The 26,319-nt window shown below is 36.6% G+C and overlaps 6 protein-coding genes and 1 non-coding gene across 10 annotated transcripts; 5 read left to right on the top strand and 2 right to left on the bottom strand.

The window, feature by feature from the left end:
* Positions 1 to 5,537: 5,537 nt before the first annotated feature.
* Positions 5,538 to 8,360, bottom strand: TAF7 (TBP-associated factor 7). Of its 2 annotated transcripts, XM_086256660.1 has the most exons (6): positions 8,240 to 8,360; positions 8,010 to 8,123; positions 7,056 to 7,189; positions 6,840 to 6,959; positions 6,400 to 6,471; positions 5,538 to 6,067 (listed from the first exon to the last, which is right to left on the bottom strand). In XM_086256660.1, exons 2-6 carry the CDS (start codon positions 8,119 to 8,121, stop codon positions 5,906 to 5,908), a joined length of 600 nt encoding a protein of 199 aa, XP_086112786.1. In that variant the 5' UTR covers positions 8,122 to 8,123; positions 8,240 to 8,360; the 3' UTR covers positions 5,538 to 5,905. The 2 variants fall into 2 exon arrangements, with proteins under 2 accessions (XP_086112786.1, XP_086112776.1); XM_086256650.1 differs by having other exon boundaries at positions 5,926 to 6,471.
* A 130-nt stretch (positions 8,361 to 8,490) lies between these two features.
* Positions 8,491 to 12,096, top strand: LOC147295983 (serine/arginine-rich SC35-like splicing factor SCL30A). Its single transcript, XM_086239908.1, has 6 exons — positions 8,491 to 8,604; positions 9,074 to 9,242; positions 9,411 to 9,488; positions 10,391 to 10,555; positions 10,679 to 10,834; positions 11,275 to 12,096. The coding sequence occupies exons 2-6, from the start codon at positions 9,097 to 9,099 to the stop codon at positions 11,489 to 11,491; spliced, it is 762 nt and encodes a 253-aa protein (XP_086096034.1). The 5' UTR covers positions 8,491 to 8,604; positions 9,074 to 9,096; the 3' UTR covers positions 11,492 to 12,096.
* Positions 12,097 to 12,933: 837 nt separating this feature from the next.
* LOC147295984 (O-Glycosyl hydrolases family 17 protein) lies at positions 12,934 to 16,516 on the top strand. Its single transcript, XM_086228903.1, has 5 exons — positions 12,934 to 13,109; positions 13,633 to 13,761; positions 14,035 to 15,282; positions 15,907 to 15,934; positions 16,037 to 16,516. The coding sequence occupies exons 2-5, from the start codon at positions 13,695 to 13,697 to the stop codon at positions 16,179 to 16,181; spliced, it is 1,488 nt and encodes a 495-aa protein (XP_086085029.1). The 5' UTR covers positions 12,934 to 13,109; positions 13,633 to 13,694; the 3' UTR covers positions 16,182 to 16,516.
* Positions 16,517 to 16,870: 354 nt separating this feature from the next.
* TRNAM-CAU (transfer RNA methionine (anticodon CAU)) lies at positions 16,871 to 16,942 on the top strand. Its single transcript has one exon. It is a non-coding gene; the product is annotated as a tRNA-Met (tRNA).
* An 83-nt stretch (positions 16,943 to 17,025) lies between these two features.
* Positions 17,026 to 19,214, top strand: FUS9 (Ubiquitin-conjugating enzyme family protein). 2 transcript variants are annotated; one of them, XM_086229009.1, is made up of 4 exons: positions 17,026 to 17,291; positions 17,971 to 18,044; positions 18,295 to 18,442; positions 18,847 to 19,214. In XM_086229009.1, exons 1-4 carry the CDS (start codon positions 17,087 to 17,089, stop codon positions 18,900 to 18,902), a joined length of 483 nt encoding a protein of 160 aa, XP_086085135.1. In that variant the 5' UTR covers positions 17,026 to 17,086; the 3' UTR covers positions 18,903 to 19,214. The 2 variants fall into 2 exon arrangements, with proteins under 2 accessions (XP_086085135.1, XP_086085134.1); XM_086229008.1 differs by having other exon boundaries at positions 17,027 to 17,291; positions 18,805 to 19,214.
* Positions 19,215 to 19,623: 409 nt separating this feature from the next.
* Positions 19,624 to 24,496, top strand: AAE18 (acyl-activating enzyme 18). 2 transcript variants are annotated; one of them, XM_086242595.1, is made up of 14 exons: positions 19,624 to 19,982; positions 20,308 to 20,437; positions 20,541 to 20,800; positions 21,223 to 21,424; positions 21,529 to 21,569; positions 21,652 to 21,780; positions 21,958 to 22,031; positions 22,128 to 22,348; positions 22,564 to 22,658; positions 22,750 to 22,966; positions 23,210 to 23,335; positions 23,487 to 23,585; positions 23,852 to 24,058; positions 24,245 to 24,496. In XM_086242595.1, exons 1-14 carry the CDS (start codon positions 19,687 to 19,689, stop codon positions 24,356 to 24,358), a joined length of 2,211 nt encoding a protein of 736 aa, XP_086098721.1. In that variant the 5' UTR covers positions 19,624 to 19,686; the 3' UTR covers positions 24,359 to 24,496. The 2 variants fall into 2 exon arrangements, with proteins under 2 accessions (XP_086098721.1, XP_086098727.1); XM_086242601.1 differs by lacking the exon at positions 19,624 to 19,982 and adding an exon at positions 20,006 to 20,187.
* A 92-nt stretch (positions 24,497 to 24,588) lies between these two features.
* LOC147295988 (2-oxoglutarate (2OG) and Fe(II)-dependent oxygenase superfamily protein) lies at positions 24,589 to 25,213 on the bottom strand. The gene has a single exon (XM_086242612.1). The coding sequence runs from the start codon at positions 25,209 to 25,211 to the stop codon at positions 24,747 to 24,749; it is 465 nt and encodes a 154-aa protein (XP_086098738.1). The 5' UTR covers positions 25,212 to 25,213; the 3' UTR covers positions 24,589 to 24,746.
* Between the last annotated feature and the right edge of the window lie 1,106 nt (positions 25,214 to 26,319).

The raw sequence follows: 26,319 nt of genomic DNA on the forward strand, positions 1-26,319 counted from the left end.
CAAAAGCTAGCTTAGCAAATTAAAATAAATGGGATTCATGGACGGTGATTCAAGTATGCAACTATGCATGCAGTATAGCTTTTTTCTTTTATCATTCTTTTTCTGACTAAAAAAAATACTAGGCCACCCACCCATACAACTGTGTGAGAGAGTGACAGAGTAACACTAAATTCTGAATTGAGTCATAATGTCAGAGCTAGCGTTGACGTTAATCCATGATCAACCATCATGTACAGGCTTCTGCCTTCTGGTCCTTCCTCTTTAATTTCTAATTGAATTTCTTTCAAGGGGACCCCTCTGGTCTTAGACTACTCTTAGTTAATTAATTAAACACACACTAATTTTTCAATGTTTCACCTAAACCCATCTCTCTCTCTCTCTCTCTCTCTCTCTCTCTCTCTCTCTCTCTCTCTCTCTCTCTCTCTCTCTCTCTCTCTCTCTCTCTCCCTTTATTCTTTATGCTTTATCTCTCCCTTTATTCTTTATGCTTTATCAAGCTAACGTTTTCGTCACATACAAACTCTATACCATATATGTAGAGAGTCAAATATACATGCAAACACTAAGTGCAATCTCTTTTTTCAGTAAATTGAAAATGGGTAAAGAATGAATTCGAACTCAACACCTATTAAAATTAGACTTCTCATATTATATGCATGTCAAACGACCATTAAATTTTAATTTTTTTTAAACTAAACCAATTACCATGTACATTAAGTTACATATATAATGAAATACTGCATTTACATTATTGCATTAATTTCTACTCGCCAAAACCCCGAGAACTTGTCTTGCAAGTTAAATTCCGTCATACTAGTCTTGCACACTTTCCCAATATCTATCGAAGAGCTTGTCAAGCAAGCAACCTCAACCGAGTCCAATTCTGAAACATAATTAAGCCAAAAGTGCATTCTAATATTTATTGCATGAGTAAGAAAGGGTTTTCCTATTTGAAAATTTCAAAACACATGTATAGGATAAAGTCAAACAACCATGCATTCTTTTCTTCCATCCAAATTAAGTAATTGACATTGAATTACACCGTCAAAATCAGAAAATTCAACCTGCTGCTTCATATATATGGGGACACACGGTGTAAATGAGGCCTAGCTAGAGTAATTACATATGTATATGTATATGTATATATATATATATGCAGATCGACACATATGGTTAATTTGAAATTAAATTATAGACCAATGTGATCATCGATCAAGATACACCCTAGCTTAGTTAGAAAGAGGGCTAGAAGTGGTTTAGGGCAAGTTCTTTCTTATCGTACTCAGCCTAGCGACCCCTTAATTTCTCTTAAAAGTCTATAATTAAGATGGTCACGATTAAATAATTAACTAGCTAATTAATAAGTTACTCATCGATCACATGCATGAGCTAGCTAACTCCTCCACTAGCTATATATATGTATTAAATTTGTTTGCCATATACATGGGTACTGTCTTCACGTACACCTACACAACCCGGCCACTTGCTTCCAAAGTTATCTTTATACATTTTCATGAGCTAATTATATATATAGCTAGCTCAACCCCTCAAACAAGTTGAAGACGCGCGTTGGTTGACATTGAATTAATGAAGGTAATGATCAAATTGATATTGAAGAGGTCATCATGACCCGATTGATTAATGATATGGCTTAAAATTGACTTTCTTTTGGTAATTAATTATTGACTAGTTATTATATAAAGTAAACGGGGTTCATAATGTTACATTTAAAAGGTCAACCATGTAAGCCGTACATACCTAGAAATTAAACTGGAAATTACATATATGTACATATAGACTATTAATTAATATATGCTGATCATGTAATTAATTAATTTGTGCATTAATTCATTAGTAGTACTAGCTACTGCCTGTACGTGTATTTGTATTTTGTATATGTCGAAGGAATATAAATTGGTAGAAACATGCTTGCGAGCAATATTCCATCCATATCAGTGATCGATCATTTGTTTACAACTAATTGAGATTTCATTTTTTCATATGGGGAATGTTAATCACATTTTTCATCGATTTTCTCCTTTATTATTTTAAATTTACAGTGTATTTTTATAATCGGAACCGTTCATTTGTTAGATAATTATTCAAAAATCTTCTTTGTAAAAAATCAATTAAACCGAAAATCATTTGGTCAAGTAATAGTTATCAAATAACCAAACGGTGAATAAAATTGTTACTAAAATCGTCTGTTTATTTGATCACGATTGCATAATCAAATGATTTCCGATTTAGTTGAGTTTTTGCAAAGATAATCTTTATAGTTATATTTAAAAAATGAACGGTTTCAATCATAAATTTACACTGTGAAATGAGAATAATAAAAGAGAAGGTGGGTGTAGAAGGTAAATTGAGAAGGTGGATAATATTCCTCTTTTCATATATATATATACTTGTGCATGTATTGGGGTACATAATATGGTGACACATCACAAATGCAAGAAACAAATAGAAAAGCGAACATCATGTTCATGAGTGGATGAACTAATTATAAATGCTCGTAATTATATATGGTTTTAGTTATGATGTAGTTCCATCGATTTTAATTAATACAAATTATTAATTATAACAATATCAATATGTACCATAACGAACACCACCAGTGGAATCATGCAGCAAGCACGCTTTGCCTATGACTGTGCGAGCATGAACAAAAGCAAAGGAGCGAGCATGCATGCACATTATGGGAGAACACCTACAGCTAATTAAACAAAACATGTTTAGTGGTTGATCACTTCAAATGAATTATAGATGATATGTCTTCTAATAATTCGATCTAGATCATTAATTATAATATTATACATTTATAAACCATGATATATATTAATATATATATATGTACATAATTATATAAAAAAATGTAGAAGAAAAAGAAGCTGATGATGAATAACTGCATAATGCACTCTATTAATTATTTTCTTATTTATAGGTGTGTCTTGCAACACTCGCTGCAGGCCCATACCTAACCTATATATGCATGCACACCCCTGCTTTATTTTCTTTATTATTTTTTTAGGAAAAGAAATGGTAATTAATTAATTAATTAAACACATACACCGAAGTCCCAACAAATTAAGAATAAAGGAATTAAAAGGGGTACCGTTTAGGAAATGAATCACGCATATATGCAATGCAGTCAAGGAGTTAATTAATTTGTAGAAGAAAGTAAAGAATTGCATGCTTAATTAGTTGTTATTGAATAAGCTGAGAATATTTCATAAAAAAAAAAAATAATAATAATAATAATAATAATAATAAAAGCTGAGAATTAGATGGATGGGGTATTGGGGTCAACTGCATGCACTTGTAGATGGATCGATGGATCTTACCTAATATATATATATATATATATATATATATATACATACTGACTACTGATCATGAGAGAGCAAGCTAGCTGGCATATATGAATAATATTAATTCATATATAAAACCACCAACCAACCATGCATTTCGGCCCCATTCCGATTGGATATATCAATTTTGCAAGTCTCGTGAACAACTATATTATATATAGTCTATATATGTATATGTGCATGGTTGAAACATCTAGCTATCACGAGCTTATAATTAGTCTTACGACATGTTTGGTATATCGTATTAGACTTTGAATAGGAGTAAATAGCCTATGTCAGTTGTTTGGTGTTAATTTGTATTATTTAATTATCTGAATATGTAAACCGGACTAAGCTTTTAATACTCTCCTTACCTGACTAACTAATACAACCCACACACTTAGGATTAGATACACGCTTAATTATAAAAATTTGGGAAAACAAAAATACGCTGAAAACCAACAGATGCTCTTTTCATCTTCTTCTCCCTAGGGTTCTTCTCTGCTATCTTCTCCACAGGTTATTCTCTTCACTCTTCTCCAGGTATCCATCTCTCACTTTCTCTCTCTCCCTCTCTATCATACTCTCTCCAATATGCTTATTCTTGCTTCTTCTCTGTTCTTCTCTCTTCATCTTCACTTTCTTTACATATTTCCTCTTTTATACATGGTGTCTGATTATTTCTTCTTATCCTTTATTTTAGATTTATTCAATAGATTTTTTTATTACATTTTTTTTGGGAACTAGGTTATGATTTTTTCTTCAAAGTTTTGCTTGGGCAGTATTTTTCTTCAATTTCCACTAAGTTATCAAAAAAAAAAAAATAATAGTTTGATCTGCTATCCTACGGAGCACCAAGTACAGTATAACTTAGTCAGACTGTTTATCCAGAACAGTACCAAACGCCTGATAATATTCTGAATAAACAGTCAGTACTATTCGGAACAGATTAATACTATCCGATATAAATTAGTCAGTACAATGGGCCTGGTGGCTCTTCATTAATTGTTGAACACATGATTGATTATCAATTTCATGCTTTAATTATTTCTTAATTTATAGGCTTACCCTCATGTGATTATTCTGATCATCACCCAAAAGATCGGAGATCGAAGAAGAAGAAGAAAAGTAATTAATGTATAATGAAGAGGTAATTAATGTTGTAGTACGTACGTACTATCTCATTACTGAATGTCTTTTTTATTGTGGTTTCAAGGAAAGTACAATATGAATGAGAATGACCATTGCGCTGCATAAATGCTGCTGCAAAGGAATCCGAGCTTTTTATAAGGTATATGATGATTGATGGGTACCACGGAAAATCAGATCTGGCAACAAAATTTTAATTACATTAATTACATTGTTTAAGTAGCTAGCTATGTATATATATATATATATATGTGCACCACATGCAAATTATAAGCATATTTATTGTTCCAAGTCTTCAAGACAAGTTCTATGATTTTCCCGCATTATGCTCAGACTATTAGCTGGCTCGATCTGCAACCCCCACCTCTTCTTATGCCTCATGCTTCATGCATTACAAATTTAGAGTTTAGTGCACATATAAATTAATATTACACAAGCAAGTTAATTACACTTATACTCTCTGAAATTTATTATCTTTTCACATATATCCCTGGAGTTTCAAAAATTACACATACACCCCCTGAGGTTTCAAAACTATTACATATAACCCCTTACAAGAGAAAAAAATAAATAAATAAAAAAGAAAATATTTGTATTGAGATTGGACCTTACACCTTGAGTAATCTTATTAGGCTATTTAATCCCTTAGCATGCCTTTTTGCATGATTTCTCATTATTTTTTGTACTATAGGGGGTTATATGCAACAGTTTTGAAATTTCAGGGGGTGTATATATAATTGTTGAAACTCCAAGAGGTGTATGTGAAAAGACAATAAACCTCAAGAGGTATAAGTGTAATTAACTCTACACAAACATGTCTTAGCATTCAAGCCGAGGCTGCATGGTGCATGCTCAGCCCAAGCTGGTCACTTTGTGAAATTGTCAAACAACCCAAACCCACATCCATCACAAATTATTGCAGAGGCCTGACCCAGATCCAGATAGATTATTGATTAGGAGGCCTACAATATAATTCATCTATATCATCCAAACATGACAGCTTAAACTGATGCCCACCCGAAAAGGCAAGTAGCACACTGATAAATTTCTCTTATATGTATTTTCTTTTTTCTTTCTGTCTTAGAATTAACTAATTTTTCGACATTTAAACTACACTTTATAGATCTGACCCAAAAAAAAAAAAAAAAAAAAACTTTAAAGAAGACAATACCAAAACCTATAAAGAGCATATAAATTACAAAAGCATTTCTTCTTTGTGAATTTTCGTAAGTGACAAAACCACTATATATGAGGAGCTTAACTGTAATATATGTAAGCAAACAAGCTATCAACACAAAATCATACTTCAACTTTCAAACAGAGGACGTGCTTTCTTCCCTGTTGTAGCACATGTCAGCTTCAACAGGAGGCCTGCGGGGGAAAATATATCAGCAAGAAGCTTTGCGTCAAATTGAATCATCAGATTCATCAGAGTCGCTTCGATCAGGCTCCCCAGCATTTGTGGCAGCCTCTGGAACATCAGGTTTTGATACAGGTGCCGGCGCAGGCTTCTTACCTGTGTTACGAGCGCTTCCATCTCCATCTTTCTCTTGCTCAGCTGCTTCAACATGTGAGCTACTCAATTAAGGGATAAACATATCTTTTTTTTGCAGGACTTTGCACTGTAATACAAACCTAGTGTGTCACAATAAGGAAACATTGTTGACTCCATCATTCACAAAGAGGAAAAATTTCTCTATTAACAGTGAAATTTTGTGCTAACACTCTCAGCTTCAATACTAATGAATAAGAAGACCAAAGAAGGATATATAAAAGGGGAAAAAGGTAAAGAAATAAACATGTTCAGCTGAACAGTGAGGCATATATCTGCTATTTGTGCAGCTTTTATGAAAAGTAATACCCAGTCAACCAAAAGTAATGAAACATAACATATGAGGATATCCATGTTCTCAGCTGGTCCACCAGCACTGATGTTCAGCAGATCTTCCTCAACACGCCTGACAAGCTCAGGCTGCAAAATGCAACAAAATAGCAATCAGCAAAAACATCCAGATGTGAAGGATCAGAATAGGATAAAGCTGTGTTTTAGCCAAATCCCTTTTTTCATGTCAGTAAGGTCCAGGGGGATTTACATAAATTATTTTTCAGAAGCCATATTGTTAAAGTCTAAGTACAAAGGTGAAGTTCTCTTACTTTTCTCAAGCTTATTTCCAAGATAAGTTTCTTTTGATTTTGTGTAAGATAACATTTTCTTATTTCTCACAACCTTCTCTCCAAGATAATTACTATGCCGAAGTGACAATGGATTTCTTCTTTCTTTCTTGAATATATATACAGCATTACTAAACAAATATTCCAATTTTGAAGAGGCTAATATACATTTAGGTCAGGCTCCCTGCGAAATCTTCGCTTTCGAGCATCCCTCATAGGAGGGGTGAGACCATGCCTGTACTCCACTGTATCTGGAGCCACATCACTTGGATCTCTAACCATAATCATCTGTTAAAACACCAAAAGTTCATGTAAGTGCATTAGAAATGAAGCACTCATACATTTAATTGTTTCAATATCGATATACATTATACAGCACTCCACCTGACCAATATCTGCAGTCTTAATTAACACACTATCATCATATGTTTTGTAGGACTCCACAACACAAGGAAGATCCAAGAGCGATGCAGGGAAACGGTCGTTGCCAACGACAAATGTGCCACTCCTGCTATCCTCTGCAAGTTATTTCAAGTTTACGAGTGAAACATTTGGTGAAACAGGGAAAAAAGCATGCATGGAAAAACTAAGGCCATGATCATATGCCACAGGAACAGGGTACAACATCAATATCACATACTAGGCCTCGTTTGATGTATAGGATTGGACTTATCCCTTCCAATCCCCCCACTAATCTATCTTCTTCCCATCTTCTTCCTTCAAGTTAGAAGACACCCTTCATCTATCCAATCCAATCCTATGCATCAAACGAGGCCATGACTTCAAATGCCACTATAACAACAACATAATTAAAGAGGCTTGACAATGAAACATACTTCTTGCTTAACCTTAGTCTGAGATCAGATCCATGGTTCTTCTTTTCATTGGGACATCCCCTAACATACCAATCTCTCTCGAGGAGCCACTATCCCAAAGCCCAAACCAATTGCTATCAAACCCTCCCCAACACAGTAAAGGCATAAACAACGTATTTTAGGCTGTAATTAAAAAGAGTTTTGTACCGGATTTCCTTCGCTATAAATCAAGCTAATCCAAAAAATACATCAGTCCTATGCAAAGTAATATCCTTCTACCACTAACCATCACTCTTGGAGCTGCTTAATAACAAATACCCGAATTTTGAAGCCGCCATAACCTTCAAATATTATGCAATTACATCCCATTCCTCGTTAAAAAAAAAAAAAAAAAAACCAAAAGGGTACTCCTTTTATTCTTTTCTTAGAGAAGATTCTGGCTTTTTGTGATGTAGATAACAAAAATCTTGGAATAACACGAATCCTAAGATGCATTCAATCCAACAGGTATATTTTTTCTGACCTTCGAAAGATATATCCAACGACTTGTCGTCAGAAGAAGCATTCTCGCCCAGAAGGCGGTCTAATCGTTCTGCAACAGAAGGTGGAACTCTGAGCACGAACTGCTCCTCCATCACTACAAAAATACGGCACCGTATCAGACGGCCATGACAACAGAATAACCCCCCCAAAAAAAAAATGAATTCAAAATTCATATGTAAATGTAAATAAATTTAGTGGCTGAAAGATTACCCGAGAGAAATTCAAACTACGAAAGGGAGAAATTGGGATTGCTCTGCTCCTCGGTGATAGCTAAAGAAAATACTGAGAGAAGAAGAGGGAGGAAGAATCATAGGATAGGATACGCTTGTAAATAAGGAATTGCATAAGGGTATTTTTGGAACTGAAAGAATAAAAAAAACCCGGTCAAACTGGGAAGCACGCGCGACTTCGCTTCGTTAACCCTAGAGTCTAGACACTAAAATATGTATATATATATATATCGGGTGTAGATATTATACATCCATCGGACGCTGTGTCTTGTGTCGTACCCAATCAAGGCAAGCACCGCCGTCGCGTTCTCAACCAAGCCAACCTCGCTGAGTTACCGTCTTCAGGTCACTCTCTCTCTCCCCCAACTCGCTCTGCATATCTTATGCATTGTTAGGGTTTAGGAATTTAGCCTGTTAGGGTTAGGGTTTAGATATTCATAATGAGTTTTGTGAAATTGGTAATGTTCTTCCAAGTATGTGCTTGTAATTCATGATTAATGTAGCCAATTTTAGTTTCATTCTTTGAAAAAAGATCTAAATAAACGTTTTTTTACAGTGAAATATGTGGGTTTTTCCGATAAAGGTTCACTATACTTATTTTTTCTTTTAGTAATTTTTTTTTGGGAGTTAGCATATGATTCAATGGCTAGACTTTGGACTGCTCTTGTAAGATGGATATATTTTTGTTTGAAATTCCTTCTTTTTTAATACTGGGATTAGGTTTGTGACTTGTACCTCGTGATAAACTTTTTTTTTTTGGCCGGTGTACCTCGTGATATAACTTCTATTTATTTGGTTTCTGTAAATTGGACAGAGGGCTGCCGGGAGTTAACATAAATGAGGGGAAGGAGTTACACTCCATCACCACCCCCAAGGGGATATGGTAGGAGAGGACGGAGTCCTAGCCCTAGGGGCCGCTATGGCAGTCGTAGTAGAGATCTTCCTACAAGTCTTCTAGTTCGTAACCTTCGCCATGATTGCAGGTTTGTGGCGGTTAACTTTTGGTGCTCCCCTATCAGTTGGATATTTTGGATGTTATTTACATTTCGGCTTCATGCCTTTGAGTTAGTGAATGTTGTTTTCCTTGTTCTTTGTTAAATAGTTTGCCAATTTATGACATGTTGCTTTTTTCAATGTGTGCTCTTATGCAGGCCAGATGATCTCCGCAGGCCATTTGGGCAGTTTGGTCCTCTTAAGGACATTTACCTGCCAAAGGATTTTTATTCTAGGTGAGCATATCTGAGTAACTTCAGGTGTTGAAGTCATTTTGGGTGATGAGATTAATTTCTGGTTTCTGCATATTTTTTTTTTTTCTGCATGTATATTTTTTACCTTACTGTGTTGAAATTTTCTAGGCTTTCTCTTGTTCACTTCTGCTTGTGATTTCTGAAATTGTGGCATGAATTGGAAACCTTTTGCAATTTTTGAATCCAACAGTAATTAGATTTACATTTAAGCTTGATGCTGATATTTGTTTCCAGAATCTCTATAGTCTATAGTTGAAAGTCTCTTTTTATGTAAATGGTATGATGCTATTTTGCATGGTTCTGTTCCCACATTTATTTCTAAAGAAAAGCATGGCTTTTGAGAATAATTATTCTTTAAAAAAATTTTGATGCTGTTTTCACTATTTTCTCAAGGAATCAAATCAATATTTGAAAATCTGCTTTGTGGGATTTGACCTAGCAGGCCCTGTTATGCTTCTAGAATACTGTTCTCATGCTGGGGATATTTTTACATGTTGTATTCTTTTTGTTACTGTGAGCTGTGGGTGTGTTCATTGAAGTTTTTGAGGTTTAGCAGTGAAATTAAAGTTTTGAAGACAACAATCAAGTAATTAGAGTTCTTTTGAAGATGATGTTAATGGTAGTGAAGATTTGAAGGAAGTTGGGTTTGAATACATTGTGAAGATGTCCCAAGTCTTGAAGAATTTCAAGTCATCTTAAAACTGACACTTTCAAGGTCAGCAGCCAAGTGCTTGCTTTTTTATCATGACCATCCATATTGTTGGGCATTATTTCGACAAATTTAATAGGAAAAGGGTAATGGTGTGTGAAATACTTGTTACAACTTTGCTTGTTGGTGTAGCCCCTTTTGTGATGGTGTTTTTTTTTTCTATCTATTTTTGCAGGGAACCTCGCGGTTTTGGTTTTGTCCAATTTGTTGATCCTGCTGATGCTGCAGAGGCTAAACATCACATGGATGGTCAGATTCTTCTTGGTCGGGAGGTAACTGTTGTCTTTGCAGAGGAGAACAGAAAGAAGCCATCTGATATGAGGGCAAGGGAGCGGCCGAGGTAAAATTTGCCTATTGCATTTTGTGCTTTGTGATTTGGGTTTGGAACTTGGACTTTTGATTAGAATAAAATATCTTTGGCTTATCTATTTATTTGCTCTTTTCCTTTAAATTTTATCATCAGCACCAGGAGTAGTCGATATCGTGATCGAAGACGGTCTCCTCCTCGCTATTCACGCTCTCCACGATATTCCCGATCTCCACCTCCACGACATGCTAGATCTCGGTCCCGCAGCCGTGATTATTATTCGCCTCCCCCAAAACGAAGGGATTATTCGAGGTAAATGTCAGGTTTCGTCTCAACTGTGTGTTTTATTTCCAGCATTTGTTTTGTTACGAATTGCATGGCATGCTGTTTGTGATCCTAGAATTCAAATAAGATGCATTAGATTTTATTAGTGGTTTTTGAGATAAATGTATATTTGGGGTTTTAGTGTTGTTGCTAGTCTTCTATTGTGTGACAGAAGGAGGATCATAAGAAAAGAAGTTGAGATGGGGAGATTGCAGTTTAGGTTGGATAGTCTGTCATTCATGTAGGTAAAAGATCAATTGACCAACCAAAACTATTATGTGAAAAAGTAATATGAAAAGATCTGAAAAGGGAATTTCTTTATTTTTTGTATGGTTATCAACTTGTTTGTTTTCTGTCTAGTATGCAATGCACAATGCTTTTTGCAATGTGTTCTAATGTTTGAACTACTGTGGCTTCTTCCTGATCAGATCTGTCTCACCCCAAGAGAGAAGGTACAGTCGAGAGAGGTCATTTTCTCGATCTCCTCCACCTTATAATGGCTCAAGAAGCCGGAGTCAGAGTCCAGTTAGGGCTCCAAGCAGAAGCAGAAGCCAGAGTCCAAGGCGGAGCGAAAGACATAGCCAAAGTCCTAATCGTGAAGATTTCCCAAGGGAACCAAATGGTGATAGATCCCCTAGTTCGTGAACTAGTAGAGAGAGAATTGCTCCTAAGCTAGAGGAAAGTGACTTGTTATGCCATCTTTTGGATTTCATTTAGTGTTTTGGTTAGGTTGATGCTAATGTACTGTTGATGAGATATGATCCAGATTTTATCTTTCAGATTAAGTGATGATGTTGGTTTATGCTTTTGTTTCAAGGACGTATCCTAAGGCAGAATCTTTAATTTAGTCTGTGTCTACTCTTGGCTTTAGCGGTTTTGTCGAAAGTTCCATTGGTTATAGGCCCATACGCCCATGAAGAAGAAGCGGCGCTCAAAGTGATTTAATTGACCATGTTATATGCGTGGAAATTATGAGTTGGGCCAGAAAAGGATCCCTCTGGTAGTTGAAGCCCAAATTTTACATTCAAGTTGGTCTGTTCATACTTGGAAATTATGATTCGAACTGCTTATGCGTGTGTTCGTGTCGTTTTTTCTTTCCAGTCAGCACAGAAAGGGTTCCAACCGAAAAAGGAAAAATTAGCTTTTTGACAATGGGGTATCCATCCATTACTCTGAGCATTATAATCCAACTTTTATTTTATCCATCCTTTTGTGATGTGATCATATATTTATGTATTTTTATAGCTCCACTGTGAATTTGGATTATCAAAATCTTGTTTAAACATATTCAAATTCATAGTATGAGAACGTGACCCATCAAATTTTGCAACATACAACATATGCAATATATGATATATCCATTAATTAATTAATAAATAATTAATGACACTGAACTCTTTTGCCTTCTGGTTATTACTCTTGTTTACCCTCCGTTATGATTGATGAATTAATGATATTATGAGTATTGAATTTAAGCTGGAAACCATCCTTTCTCACGCGGCCAATCCATGACTTTTCAGCACCTTTTTCTTTCAAGATGCGAAAAATGACTTTTGGAGGGAAAAATGAATAAAATCACCACAAATACAATAATCAAATTTTAAGTAGTCGGCGATAATCCCGATGGTTCTGTCTGCACAAGACTACACATTTCCTTTATGTGATAAAAGAAATTTGAAGGAAACAAAATAAAGAAGTGAAAAGCGAAAAAGACAACCAACGAACAAACTAGCGACCGGAGTTTCAAAGACTTGGCCTCAGTTGGAGTTGGGTCTTTAGTCTCAGTACAGTACAGTAGCTCACTCTCATAGTGAAGTTTCCATTCCAGGTTTCTCTACAAACCTTTCTTATTATTCTTAACGTTATTATTATTTTATTTCGTCAACTCTGCAATGTTCGTTTTATTATTATGGACGAATGATATTAATATGATTGCAATGGTGGGGTATACAGTTTGTCAGAATTTTTTATTTTCTGGATTGTTGTAATAATATTATTGTTTTTAAGGGAGGGTTTATACAGGTTCTAGTCTAGAAGTGTGTTTTAGTGCTGTTCTGGCTTCCACCACACTTGGGGAAGTTGCTTTTACTTTAAAATAAGGAATCTTTCATAGATTCTTGCTTCTGGATGGCACAGTTGCTGTGTCTTTGTGTATGTTTGTAAACTACTTTACTCATTTGAGTTTTTGTAGGTATTGTCTGAATCCTTAGAAGCGTCTTAAGAAGTAGCTTTCTGGCTGTCTTCAGCTGAGGAAGTTGAATCGGTACTTTTCTACCATTTATTCTTAATTTTCAGCATCTGGGTTCTTCATCATTGATATTTTTTTGTGGTCGGATCTGGTACTTCTGCACCACCTTTTCTTGGTTTCTGCATTTGGGTCTTTTGCATTTTAAGTGCTTCTTCTTTTGGTTTTGGGTTTAGGGTGGGGGTTGGCTTCTGGGTTCTCTGAGTTTAGGCATTTCTTGTGCAGCTGTGCTGGGCGTCTTAATCGATTATGGGGCTCTTGGTATCATTTACCAAGTCAAACTAATATACACTTTTGATGAGCCAATGCTATTGTGAGTTGTGTTTGTGTGTTACCTGTTCTATACATCTACTCTGGTGTGGGGATATAATTTCTGTTATTCACTTTATTTTTCCCCCTTTTCCTTCTTGTACATTATTTGGCAGCACGCGTTTATAAATTCAGACTATTCAGTAGTCCATTGGTACACAAAGTTTTAGCCGAACTTTGCCTTTGGCCATTGGGATCTGATTGCATTTTGTATATGGTTCATTTCTTGCAGTATAGGAGTTACGAGTTTAACACACAGCACTGGAGGTATAACTTGAAGTCTTATTGGTACAAATGATGCTTGAAAAATGGATTGGAGGTGCGCTTTTGCTCCTACTTGGCATGTTTACCAATGCATTAGGTAAAGTAATAAGTTTGTTTTGGTTTCTGTTGGTTCCAGTTTTATATTTTTGATTCTGGTAATTTAATTAAGAGCTCAATCTGCTTGGAATTCCTTATTGCGGGGGCTTGGTCTTACTCACTGTTGCCATTTGCCATTTCCTACTTCATGTTTACACGACTGCTTTTAAGCTCTGTATCATTTACCACTGTTGCCATTTTTGAGATGCCTTTAGTCATTGTTGCAATGTTATCACTCTAACAAGTTACTGAATCGCATTTTTGAAACTTGTAGGTGCATTCATAGGGATAAACATTGGTACCGACGTTTCGGACCTTCCATCCGAGACAGATATGGTTGCGATTCTTAAATCCCATCAAATCACACATGTGCGCCTTTATGATGCTGATGCTCACATGCTGAAAGCCCTTTCAAACAGTGGAATTGAAGTAATGGTAGGTGTCACAAATCAGGAAGTCCTAGGGATTGGAGAGTCTCCAGCAGCAGCAGCAGCCTGGATTAATAAAAATGTTGCAGCTTACTTGCCTTCAACCAATATCACAGCCATTGCTGTTGGCAGTGAGGTCCTTACCTCAGTCCCTCACGCTGCACCAGTTTTGGTTTCTGCTATGAATTACCTTCATAAAGCCTTAGTTGCTGCAAACCTAAATTTTCAGGTCAAAGTTTCAACTCCACAATCCATGGATATAATCCCTAGGTCTTTCCCCCCTTCCACTGCCACCTTTAATTCATCATGGAACTCTACAATTTTCCAACTCCTTCAGTTTTTAAAAAACACTAATTCCTTTTACATGTTAAATGCCTATCCTTATTATGGTTACACCAAAGGGAATGGCATTTTCCCAATTGATTATGCTCTTTTCCGTCCACTTCCCTCTGTCAAGCAGATTGTTGACCCAAACACTCTTTTCCACTATAACAGCATGTTTGATGCTATGGTGGATGCTACCTACTATTCTATAGAAGCTCTCAATTTTTCTGGGATTTCTATTGTTGTCACAGAGACTGGTTGGCCATGGTTTGGTGGATCCAATGAACCTGATGCCAGTGCAGAAAATGCTGAGACCTACACTAATAATTTGATTCGGCGAGTTTTAAATGATTCAGGTCCACCTAGCCGGCCAAAGCTGCCCATCAACACGTACATTTACGAGTTATTCAATGAAGATAAGAGGCCAGGGCCAGTTTCAGAGAAAAATTGGGGTGTGCTCTTTACGAATGGGTCTGCTGTTTATCCTTTAAGTTTGAGTACTTCCAATCAGAGTACTGGAAATTCTTCAGGGGGTTTCTGCGTGGCGAAAGCTGATGCAGATCCTGATAAGTTGCAAGATGGCATAAACTGGGCTTGTGGGCAAGGCCAAGCTAACTGCACTCCTATTCAACAAGGGCAGCGGTGTTATCTCCCTGATACTCTTGTAAATCATGCCTCTTATGCTTATAATGATTATTATCAAAGGATGCAAAGTGTCGGTGGGACATGTGACTTTGATGACACAGCTAAAATAACTACTGTTGATCCCAGTAAGTTTCTGTCAACTTTTTCTCCTTGTTATCCCGCAACTATAGGGTATGTTTGGATGTGTTATTCTTGTTTGAGTTCTGAAGCAAATAATGTAAGTAGAATATACCTTTCATCAAGCTATGTTGAAGTGTAAGTTGGAAACAGGCATATCTACAAAGTCAACAATCTCTAGAGGTTTTTTGTTTTTCTTTGTGTGTGTGTGTGTGTGTGGAAAGGATCTCATGTTTCTCACATGGGTTTTGCAGTTAAACAAAACAAAAGTTCAGTGGTTCCTAGAATTTTTTTTGTGGAGAATAAACTTGTACTAAAATGCAGCTTTAAGTAGTTTTCAAGGCGTGGAAATTCCTTAATTAGCTTCAATATTGCATCTGCATATGACAAATAGTTAAATGTTTCTGATTGCTAATCCACACAATATTGGTGATATTGAGATCTGCTTGCAAACATTTTTGATCATTTGTTTCTTTTACTTTGTTATCATTCTGCTTTCAAACTTTAAGTATTTTCATAGCTTTTTGCTGTTATTTGTCGTTCAACTACCTCTCATGTTAAGCACTTGGTCTTTCTTTCATTTATTATCTCTTTGTCCTCCTAATATTCTTTTGGTGGGTATTCTTTCGCAGGTTATGGATCTTGTAAATTTTCAGGAAGGTGAGCGTCTCATTCTCTAAATATTCCATATATTCTTAGCTAGAAATTAAGAACTTGTACATTAATTGAGGCTTACTCTAAACTTGCAATGTTATGAAACAGTTCAAATTCAAACTCAACTGGTGGACTCTCCCCTGCTTCGGCGATTGCACCTGCAAGCCCTTTTCAAGGCTGGAGTTCAAATCTACAAGTCTCCAAACTTCAATATCTCATTCCAGCATCATTTCTTGCTTTTGTATTGCTTTGACTTGAGGTTGCATCCAGTTTGTTGCCATGTAGCGTAGTTAAAGCTGCACATTTGAGATAGCTAAATGGTGGAAGAAGCCCTGAGAAGTGCACGAGCTCGGTGACATAAATGGAGCTGTCCATACATTGTTTCATCAATTTTGCTCGTGTTTTCAACTTCTCCATTCTTCTCTTCAACCTTTTTTTTTTTTTTTGGTTTAGGTTCAAAAATTATGGGGAGTTTTGTGTAGTTCATTGTAGGCATTTTGATTTGATGCAGTAGAGGCTAGACCTTCATTTTTTTGGACAAATTTAACCAGAACCTAGTTCTGTACCTTATCAATGAAAAAAAAAGTAATTCTGGGTCACAATGTACTTATCTTACATAATCCTCTAATGAATTTAACATTGTTCCAAATTCATATCTCACCAAATCATTCACAACAAGTCGTAATACCCCACAGTGCAGCTTAATCTCCTAATGCTTGCAGATGGGACACATCACACAAGTGTATAATATTATAAAGAAAACTCTCTTTGTCAATCAAAACATATGAAATATCAAATACAATCTCATTATTTAAAAAGGTAGTGATAATAATTCGGACCAAAAAAAAAAATGAAAAAGGGAAGGACGGTATGGTAATCTTCTACAATGCTTACAACCTAATTTTAGTATATATATTTATATACGCATAAAACATTCAACAAATCAGAGTGGCGCAGCGGAAGCGTGGTGGGCCCATAACCCACAGGTCCCAGGATCGAAACCTGGCTCTGATAAAATGTAAGTTTTTTTTTTTTTTTTTTTCCTTTTGGACGGCTTTTCTTCCCTTTTTTTTTTCCTTCGACACCTTCTGACACAGTTCTCTCTCTCTGCCCTCCCTGCTCTCTCTCTCAGTGTGAAACAGTGGATAGAAGGTGGAGATGAACAACACAGGAATGGTGATGATGACAACATCATCAGCAGCATCAACATCGACGTGGGCCTCCACAACCTCTGTGTCAGCCTCAGGGAAGAGGATTCAGAGAGAAATGGCGGAGCTCAACATGGACCCACCTCCTGACTGCTCTGCTGGGCCCAAGGGTGACAATCTCTACCACTGGGTTGCTACCATCATCGGCCCTCCAGGTTCTTCTGCTCTTCTATGAATGAGGGTTTCATTGTTGGATTGCTGTTGGATTTCTGATTTTCAAGCTCGTCTTTTTTTTTTTTGGTTTTTATGATTTATTATATGGGTTTTCTTTGTTTGTTTGTTAAGCTTAATTTGTTAAATTTTGTGCTTTTATGTGGAGTTGTGGGATTAAAAGTGGTAAATTTGATGGTTTTTAGTTATGGATAAATTTGATTTGTGGCTTAAACAATACTCCCTTATGCAAGCTTGTTCATTTTCTCAACTCTTTCTACTGATCATGGTTTTGTGGCTGCAAGAAGACTTGTTTCGGCTGCTGCCAAGGTCTTTTTATTAGCGTGTGGTTTTTAGTCTGCTTAAACTATATGCCTTTTCGATTTTGATGCTTATGGTATTTTTCAACTGTAATTATGAAGCTTAAATTATGTGCCTTTTCAACTGGATTATTTAGTCTTTTTCATGTTCCTCAAAGACAACTGAGCAGATCCTAGAGTTGCATCTGCCTTGGTTTGTGCTAGAATGGAGTTAAACGAACTATTCGCTGGATATGGTTTAATTTGGTATCCAAATGGCTTTTTGGCTTATGTTAGCTTCTCATAACTATGATGATGGAGTGATTTTCATGTCTACTTGTTATGACTTTGCAATATTGACACACTTCTGTGTTCTTGTTCCCAGGAACACCATACCAAGGTGGTATATATTTCCTTGACATTACGTTTCCCAGTGATTATCCATTTAAACCTCCAAAGGTATTACATGCCAAATATTGAATATCTCAAAATAATGCTGTTCTCCTCCTGCAGACTTGATAGGGAAAAATTTTATGTTTGTACAAAATACTTCTATTTCATCTTTAACATCCAAAGATATATAAGCCATCAGATGTTGACGTATAAATTCTGAAAATGATACTATGGTAAAAGCAAAGTCATTATTTCTTTTATGTTCAGTAGCGCCACTCTTTTTTTTATTTCATTATTTAAAGAATTGGTTTTGCAGGTTGTATTCAAAACACGAATCTATCATTGCAATGTTGATTCTTCTGGCAATGTAAGTTTGGAAATCTTAAAGGATAGTTGGAGTCCAGTTCTAACAATCACGAAGGTGCTACTGGCAATTCGATCCATTTTCACGAAACCTGATCCTTGTAAGTTCTTCTAGTATCTTTCTAACAGTCGCTGTGGCTGCTTGTATGCATGTTCTTATATTCTATATGTTTTCTCTTTTTTTCTTCCCCCTTTTAATTCTTGAATTCTACTCTGGGTAGGTCTCTATCATTTTAACTACTGAAGTTAGTATTTTAAGGGAATTTTGTCATACTCGCATGTAAAACAGAAACCTGAGCTTGGGTCGGATCCATGTCTTGTATAAAAAATGATGGAAGAACAGAGTAGTGCTCATTTTGTTTAACACAGTATGAATTAAATTTGGTCTCAAATAGAAAATATGTGGTATCCCAATTCCCAAACATGATATTCATTTGACTGCATGAATATTCATATTTAACAGATAATCCGCTTGTGCCTGGCATTGCTCATTTGTACTCGGCAGATAAAGCTAAACATGATGAGCTAGCAGCCGAGTGGACACTGCGATTTGCCAAGTGAGTCTTAGGTAGGATCCGCTCTCATGGCATGAGCATACAAGTATCAGATTCGAGCAGCCTTGCAAATATTCACTGAAGGATAATATTTTATGTACTTAAAAGAAGTACGAGCTTGTTATGCTCCCAAAAGGTTTGATAACATATAAATGTACCTGCTTAGTACAAGTCTGCAGAGTCATTGTTGAATGACAGCAACCACGGAGAAAAGCAACTTGTAACATATCTTTCATTTTATATATATGTATGACTTAAAGGAATTGATTAGTACAGCCATAATATTTCATGGACTTTTACTTTAGCAATTTATTGATTAGTATACTGTTTTTATTTTGATAATAAATTAAAAAAATCAAGACTAATATGGAAATTACAAATTATCCACTTCAACCAATCGCTCTCATCTAATAATTCATTTCACTTTCTTCTTTTAATCCCTGTCAAATCTTTACCCACAATGTTGTACCTGATCCCTACCACTTTCACCATACTTTCACCATACTATGGTTGGTAGGGTATGGTTACTGAACTTTCTCTCTCCTTTTTAGCACTTGGATTGGACCATTTGCATTATAGAACAAGTATTTTAATTATAAAGTTGTTGTGCACTAATATGGAGAGACAAATAGTATTATCACCTATCACGTGGCTGATCAACTGCCCTTCACATCTCTTAGACTCTTACCTACTACTTCCCATCAGTCCGAGTGTTTACAAGTTTATTTGAATTTGTTCCTGTCAGCTTTCAGCGAAAGAAAAAAAGGCAGAGTCTGTTCCAAGAGGGACACATGCAAATTGCAAACCAGAGAGAGATGGTGAAGAGCATAAGCGAGGTGGGAGTGGAGGACTTGGTTCTGGCAGGCCTATCCATTGAAGAGGCCAAGCATTTTGAAAGAGCCATTAAACATACAATCTCTCGAACCCAACAAGAGTCGGACCCAAGAGAGGTCTGGCGCCACTTAGTGGCTCAGAGACTGCTCCAACCATCACACCCACATGAGCTCCACCAACTGCTCTACTACTCTGTCTATGCCAATTGGGATGTCTCCATAAAAGGCCCTCCTCTCTACTGGTTCCCTTCTCTGTAATCTCCCCATTTCCCACTTTTCTTTCTCACTTTCCCATCTCAGTCTGTCATTTGTTCGCTATTTAATTGCTGCATCCAAGTTTCTACCCTTTATTAGCGTATTTGATTTTGGTCCACTTTATTTATTAATTAATGTTTCCACCACTAGTCACAGAAATAACATCTTTGCTGAGGAATTTTGACTTCTGAGCCTTGCCAAAGTGTATATGTTCAATTTACAGCTCAATTTCATTGAGTGAGATTGGATGTTTAATGTCTTCTAGCTTCTACTCTGCGTTTTTACTTCTAAATCCTAACTGAACCTGCTATTCTCTGTTGCTAGATATCAGTCTAGGCATACAAACTTGGGACGAGTGATGGAAATGCATGGTTCAGAGCTTTTGGGGACATCATATAAGGACCCCATAACAAGTTTTAGCCTCTTCCAGAAATTCTCTGTTCAGAACCCCGAGGTAAGCATATTATGTTTTTAATTAATGGAACTGTGTTCTATTTACCAAAACAAAAAAGGGATTGTGTTCTTATTATAATTCACTATTTGTGAATGATTATTAGGCTTATTGGTCAATTGTTCTAAAAGAGCTCTCCGTTTCATTTCGAGAAGCTCCAAAACGTATTCTAGATAAGACTGACAAATCAAAACAAGGGGGAGTTTGGTTTCCACATTCAGTTCTGAATATTGCTGAATGTTGTTTGCTACCCACCAGACATCCAAGAAAAGAGGATGATAGTTTGGCTGTTATATGGAGAGATGAAGGCCGTGATGATTCTGTTGTTAATCATATGACATTAAAGGAACTTCGCGAACAAGTGATGTATGCTCTTATTTGATTTCCTTATTGTTAGGTTTTTTCTTCTAATTGTTATGAGATTCGTTACATTTTAAGTATTGATTATGACTCATCTTACCACAATGCAAATGGAGCCTTACCCACGTTTATTTAGCTGTGTTCTTTATGTTGGAAGTGAACTTTGGCTTACTTATGATAAGTATGTCTCTTGGTAATTTCTGTTGGACTTAACAGGTTTTTATTTTGAGACATATGATTTGGGTTATTCCCATTGCTAAGACAATTGCTTTTCCTTTTCACCTTGTCTAAACCTTTCCTTCACGCTGCTTGTCCCTTCTTCCTTTTGTCAATATTTCTAGAGTTTTTATCATTGTATACAACTATATGTATAAAAATATCCTTGAATTGTTCTCCTTTGTTAATGTTGTCTACAACATGATTCACAGGTTGGTGGCCAATGCACTGGATGCAACTTTTTCAAAGGGTGATGCAATTGCAATTGACATGCCGATGACAGTCAGTGCAGTCATCATATACTTGGCAATTATACTAGCAGGATTTGTTGTTGTATCAATAGCTGACAGTTTTGCTGTGAATGAAATTGCAACTCGTCTGCGTGTGTCTAAAGCAAAGGGGATCTTTACCCAGGTGAATTTTGCCCGATATGTTAAACTAGACTGGCCTGATTATTTTCAGTCTGCTTTTACCTTTCTTTGTCTTGGAAATGATTTCTACTTTCACTTTGTATTCAGGATTTCATAATAAGAGGAGGTCGAAAGTTTCCTCTGTACAGGTAGATACAACTTCTTTTCAATCATATACTAAATGATACATCGCTTGCCATTGTTATGATTATGCCTTTTCTTCCCTTGCAGTCGGGTTGTCGAGGCTGCTCCATATAAAGCTATTGTTCTTCCAGCAATTGGGACCAATGTAGGCATTCAATTAAGAGAACAGGACCTATCCTGGAATGATTTTCTTTCTAGTGTCAATCACCATCCAAGGTAATGAGTACACCAAAGATATCCTGATTGGGTCACTTAACACTTTGTTGTGCAATCAGAGAGTTTTCTTTCTTATATAATCAATGCTGAATCCAGAAAAGCTTAAACATTTTTTTCCATTAATGTAGTTTCAAACCAGTTTTATATATCAGTGTAATGGTACTCTCTTCTTGGCAGAAAGAACTATTACTCTCCAGTCTATCAGCCCATAGACTCCACAACTAATATTCTCTTTTCTTCTGGAACCACAGGTAAAGAAAAATTGCTTTCAAGCAAACATTTATTGTTAGCTCTACTTTGAATTCATTTTTATCTTGATCTTCAGTTAATCTTTTGGCATTTATCAGGAGATCCAAAAGCTATTCCATGGACACAACTTTCACCAATTAGATGCGCTGCTGATTCATGGGCTAACACTGATACTCAAGTTGGAGATGTCTGCTGCTGGCCCACAAATTTAGGATGGGTTATGGGTCCAATTTTACTCTACTCATGCTTTCTAACTGGTGCAACTCTTGCTCTGTATCATGGATCTCCTCTAAGTCGTGGCTTTGGAAAATTTGTTCAGGTGACACCTCAATACTTTTTCTCTCTGAATTCATTTAAGAAAAGTATTATTTCTTCTGGTGGCTGAGCATATTGAATTCAACTAAAAGATAGAATACATACAGCCAAAAAGTACAAAAGCTCAGGAGGACTAACCTTCTGATTCAATATTTATTATACCCTTAGATGAGACAAACTCACCTAGCCTCTTTATTGTCTTCTATTATTTCTGTTCAGGATGCAGGAGTCACTTTTTTGGGTACAGTTCCTAGCTTAGTAAAAGCTTGGAAGAGTACAGAGTGCATGAAAGGCCTAGATTGGACAAAGATAAAGTAATCTGTTATGTAAACTTTCAAAGAAACTTGTTTGATTGAATCCCAAGAAAAGGGACTAAGAAAGAGACTTAAACATGGGTGTGTGCAGATCATTCGCTTCTACTGGTGAAGCGTCTAATGTTGATGATGACCTTTGGCTCTCATCCCGTGCTTATTACAAGCCCATCTTTGAATGTTGTGGGGGCACAGAGCTTGCTTCATCCTACATCATGGGAAGTCCACTGCAACCACAAGCTTTTGGAACATTTAGCACAAAGTCGATGACGACAGGCTTTGTCATTCTTGATGAACATGGAATTCCTTATGTAAGCACATCCTCTAGCTGGTATCTAATTGGGGATTAATTTCTTAACTGTTGCAATCACCAACCTGTCACTAGATTACATCATGCCAGTATCTGGGCATACGTTTTTATCGAAGCAATGGGTGATGGGTAACAGGTGTGCAATGATAACAAGAACAAACATCAATAAACAAAGCCAGTTAACATTGATATTATTAAACTCTATTTTATGTCAATGCCTTTGATCTCTTTGACAAACATGCAGCCAGATGATCAAGCTTGTGTTGGGGAAGTGGGTTTGTTCCCACTATACATGGGAGCAACTGATAGATTGCTAAATGCTGATCATGAAGAAGTTTACTTCAAGGGAATGCCAATGTACAATGGAATGGTATGCTTACAACTGCTTTTCTTACATACTTGAACTTCTTTACATGCTAGTATTAGTAAAATTTAGATCTATATTAAAGAATTTATGTTTGGAAATTTAATTATCTGTAATGAAATTAAAAATCTTTTATATTTGACATATGTATCGGCAGCAACTCAGGAGACATGGAGACATAGTTAAAAGAACTGTCGGAGGCTATTTCATTGTTCAAGGCAGGGCTGATGACACCATGAACCTCGGTGGCATCAAGGTAAGATGTTCACCTGCTCCCTTCTTTGATGAGTGATTTTGAAGCACTCTTAAGCGTACCTTTAGGTTTATGGATCACCTATACGTCTCGCATGGACTCACTCTGGGGTGGAAAATGATTCTTCCACCAAATAAATAATTTTGATTCAGGAATACTCAGTCATGTATCAATAAGCTTGGCTTGCTTGGTCGTCAGTTTATCTTTAAATGATAATGCGTGGACTTATTTTTTAAACATGAAACTTTTTCATCTTTCTGGATATGCAGACAAGTTCTGTGGAAATTGAGCGTGTCTGTGACCGGGCTGATGAAAGTGTCTTGGAGACAGCTGCAATTAGTGTTGCACCCCTTAATGGTGGTCCAGAACAGTTGGTTATATATGTGGTATTAAAGAAGGGATTTGACTCCAAAGCAGACAAGCTAAAGATGAAATTCTCAAAAGCCATTCAAAGCAACCTTAACCCTTTGTATAAGGTTTGACTTTTAATATGTTCTATTGAACATGGGAACATAAGCTCAAAATTCACAATCAAAGGAGTAAATATATATTTTTTCCCTTGAGAAAAAAATTACTGAACTATTTTATAAAACCAAGTTGGGTCCTGTCATTTTTAGTTGCTAATGTAATGTGACTTTCCTACTGTTGCAATGGATCAACAGGTGAGCCTTGTCAAGATTGTTGCAGAGTTTCCTCGAACAGCTTCTAACAAGTTATTAAGAAGAGTTTTAAGGGAACAAATGAAGCATGAGCTTTCTGCTCGGAGTAGAATGTAATGGTAGCACAGTCAACTGTCAGTCAATTACAGAGTTATTGATGAATAAGAGGAATTTGCGGTTAGAATAAGAAGCGGTTATCATAGCAATATGTGTGATTATTCCATGAATTTCAGTGAAGAATGATATTTTAATTTACAGAGGGAATGTGTCTGTTTAATAACAGTTATGATATGTTAAGTTCCAGGTGAACAGGCTGCACATTCTAAATTTAATTGTTACATGCCATTATTTTACTGATGACCGCATTGCTGATCACAATTTTTACAAAGGTAGATCCTACGTAGGTCACGCCAAATTGGTACTAGTAGTATTCTTATTTCTTTAAGACCTTCATCATTAAATTTATTCACTACAACATAACAATCCCATTGTACATAGTAAACCTTCATATTTTGGCAAACTCAATCGTACTCTTCCCATCATGAGCCTTCCTGAAGAAATGCTTGACATAATCAGAATACAGAACTTGCTTATACACTGCTTTCTCCCCACTGGCAAGCACTTCAGGCAGCGGAGAGATGATGTCAGATGGCCTCGGATTGACAAATATGGGAACTGAAATCCTGTTCTTGCTTGCATTAGCAACCACTCGATGCTCGATGCTCTTGTATCGTCCATTGCTCATGATTTGCAGAGCATCACCAATGTTGATCACCAACGATCCCTTCACCGGTGGGACATGAATCCAGTTCTCCTGCTTGTCAGTCCCAGCTCGCACGTAAAGCCCGCCAATGTAGTCTTGAAGGAGGACTGTGAGAGTTGAGACATCAGAGTGGCGCCCAACTCCTACTGTGAGCTCAGGGTTTGGACAGATGGGGTAGTAGTTGAGGTTGATCCTCTTGGATCCCATTAGAAGTGGTTCTTTGGTGGTGTCTATTTCTTTCACATTTAGTCTTTTCATTAATATCTCTAGGAGTTGTTTTATAAGAATTTCGGTCCTCTTCATGTTTCGAGCACTTCAGCCCTGAAAACATAGTTCATATAGTAACATTAGTCTATACATATTAAGGGGTAATCTTCTCTTGCAAGATACGTGACATGTTATGATGTTGAACCATACATTCAAATAAAAGAGAACATAATAATGCGAAACATAGGATATATAATAGAGTTTACTGCTTACTTGCACTGAGGAGGCCACAGTGCAGAGGCCTCTTCCTCACAAACATAAAAGAGACTCAGATAATCTTTCCACTCAAGAGCCTTCTCTGCTTTAGGGCTAAAACTAGTACCAAAGCGGACACTGTTTGAAGGCGAATTTTCTTTTGAATACTTAGTTTTCTCCTCAGCTGACAACTCAAAGAAGCGATGAGTTGCTTCCTTGACATGCTCAAGCACTTCAATGGGCACCCCATGATTGACTACTTGAAAGAACCCCCACTTCTCTGCTGCATTGCAAATACACTCTGCCACTTTTGGGTCGTCTCACTTTGACATGTCCACGATGGGAATGGACTCTTTGGGCATTACCACACTCCTACCCATCCTTTCTTCTAGCGGTTGGATATATTTGCTTGGGGAGGCTTTTTAGGCCCATTTGTGAAAGACCCTTTACTCCATTCCCTTTGTTTATAACAAAGTCAGTGAAATCGGAGGGTTCGGTGATGCTTTTGGTCATGGTTGGAGCCATTTCTACAAGTGGGAAGTGAACAGAGTTGGATTATACTAGCAGTTAGCATGCCTCCTTGGAAGTGAGCTTTAAGCACTCTTCATTTAGCTACTTACGATAGACTCTTCCATGGGGCAATGCCCCAGGTAAGATTTAGTCGCTACTTACTGGCCTACAAAGATGAAATCTAATTGTAAATGTCAGACAACTTTTGGAAAAGAAATCTTTTGAAATCAAAACTTTGCTATCATATTAAACAATTATTAAATTTCAAAAGCTTAAACTTTCATAAATGAACCAATAAAGTATGTCAAGCTAAGAATCGAGAATAGAATATCTTCCAAGCTTT

Source organism: Dryas octopetala, chromosome 1, assembly GCF_963921425.1.
Source record: "Dryas octopetala chromosome 1, drDryOcto1.1, whole genome shotgun sequence".
NCBI lineage: Eukaryota > Viridiplantae > Streptophyta > Magnoliopsida > Rosales > Rosaceae > Dryas > Dryas octopetala.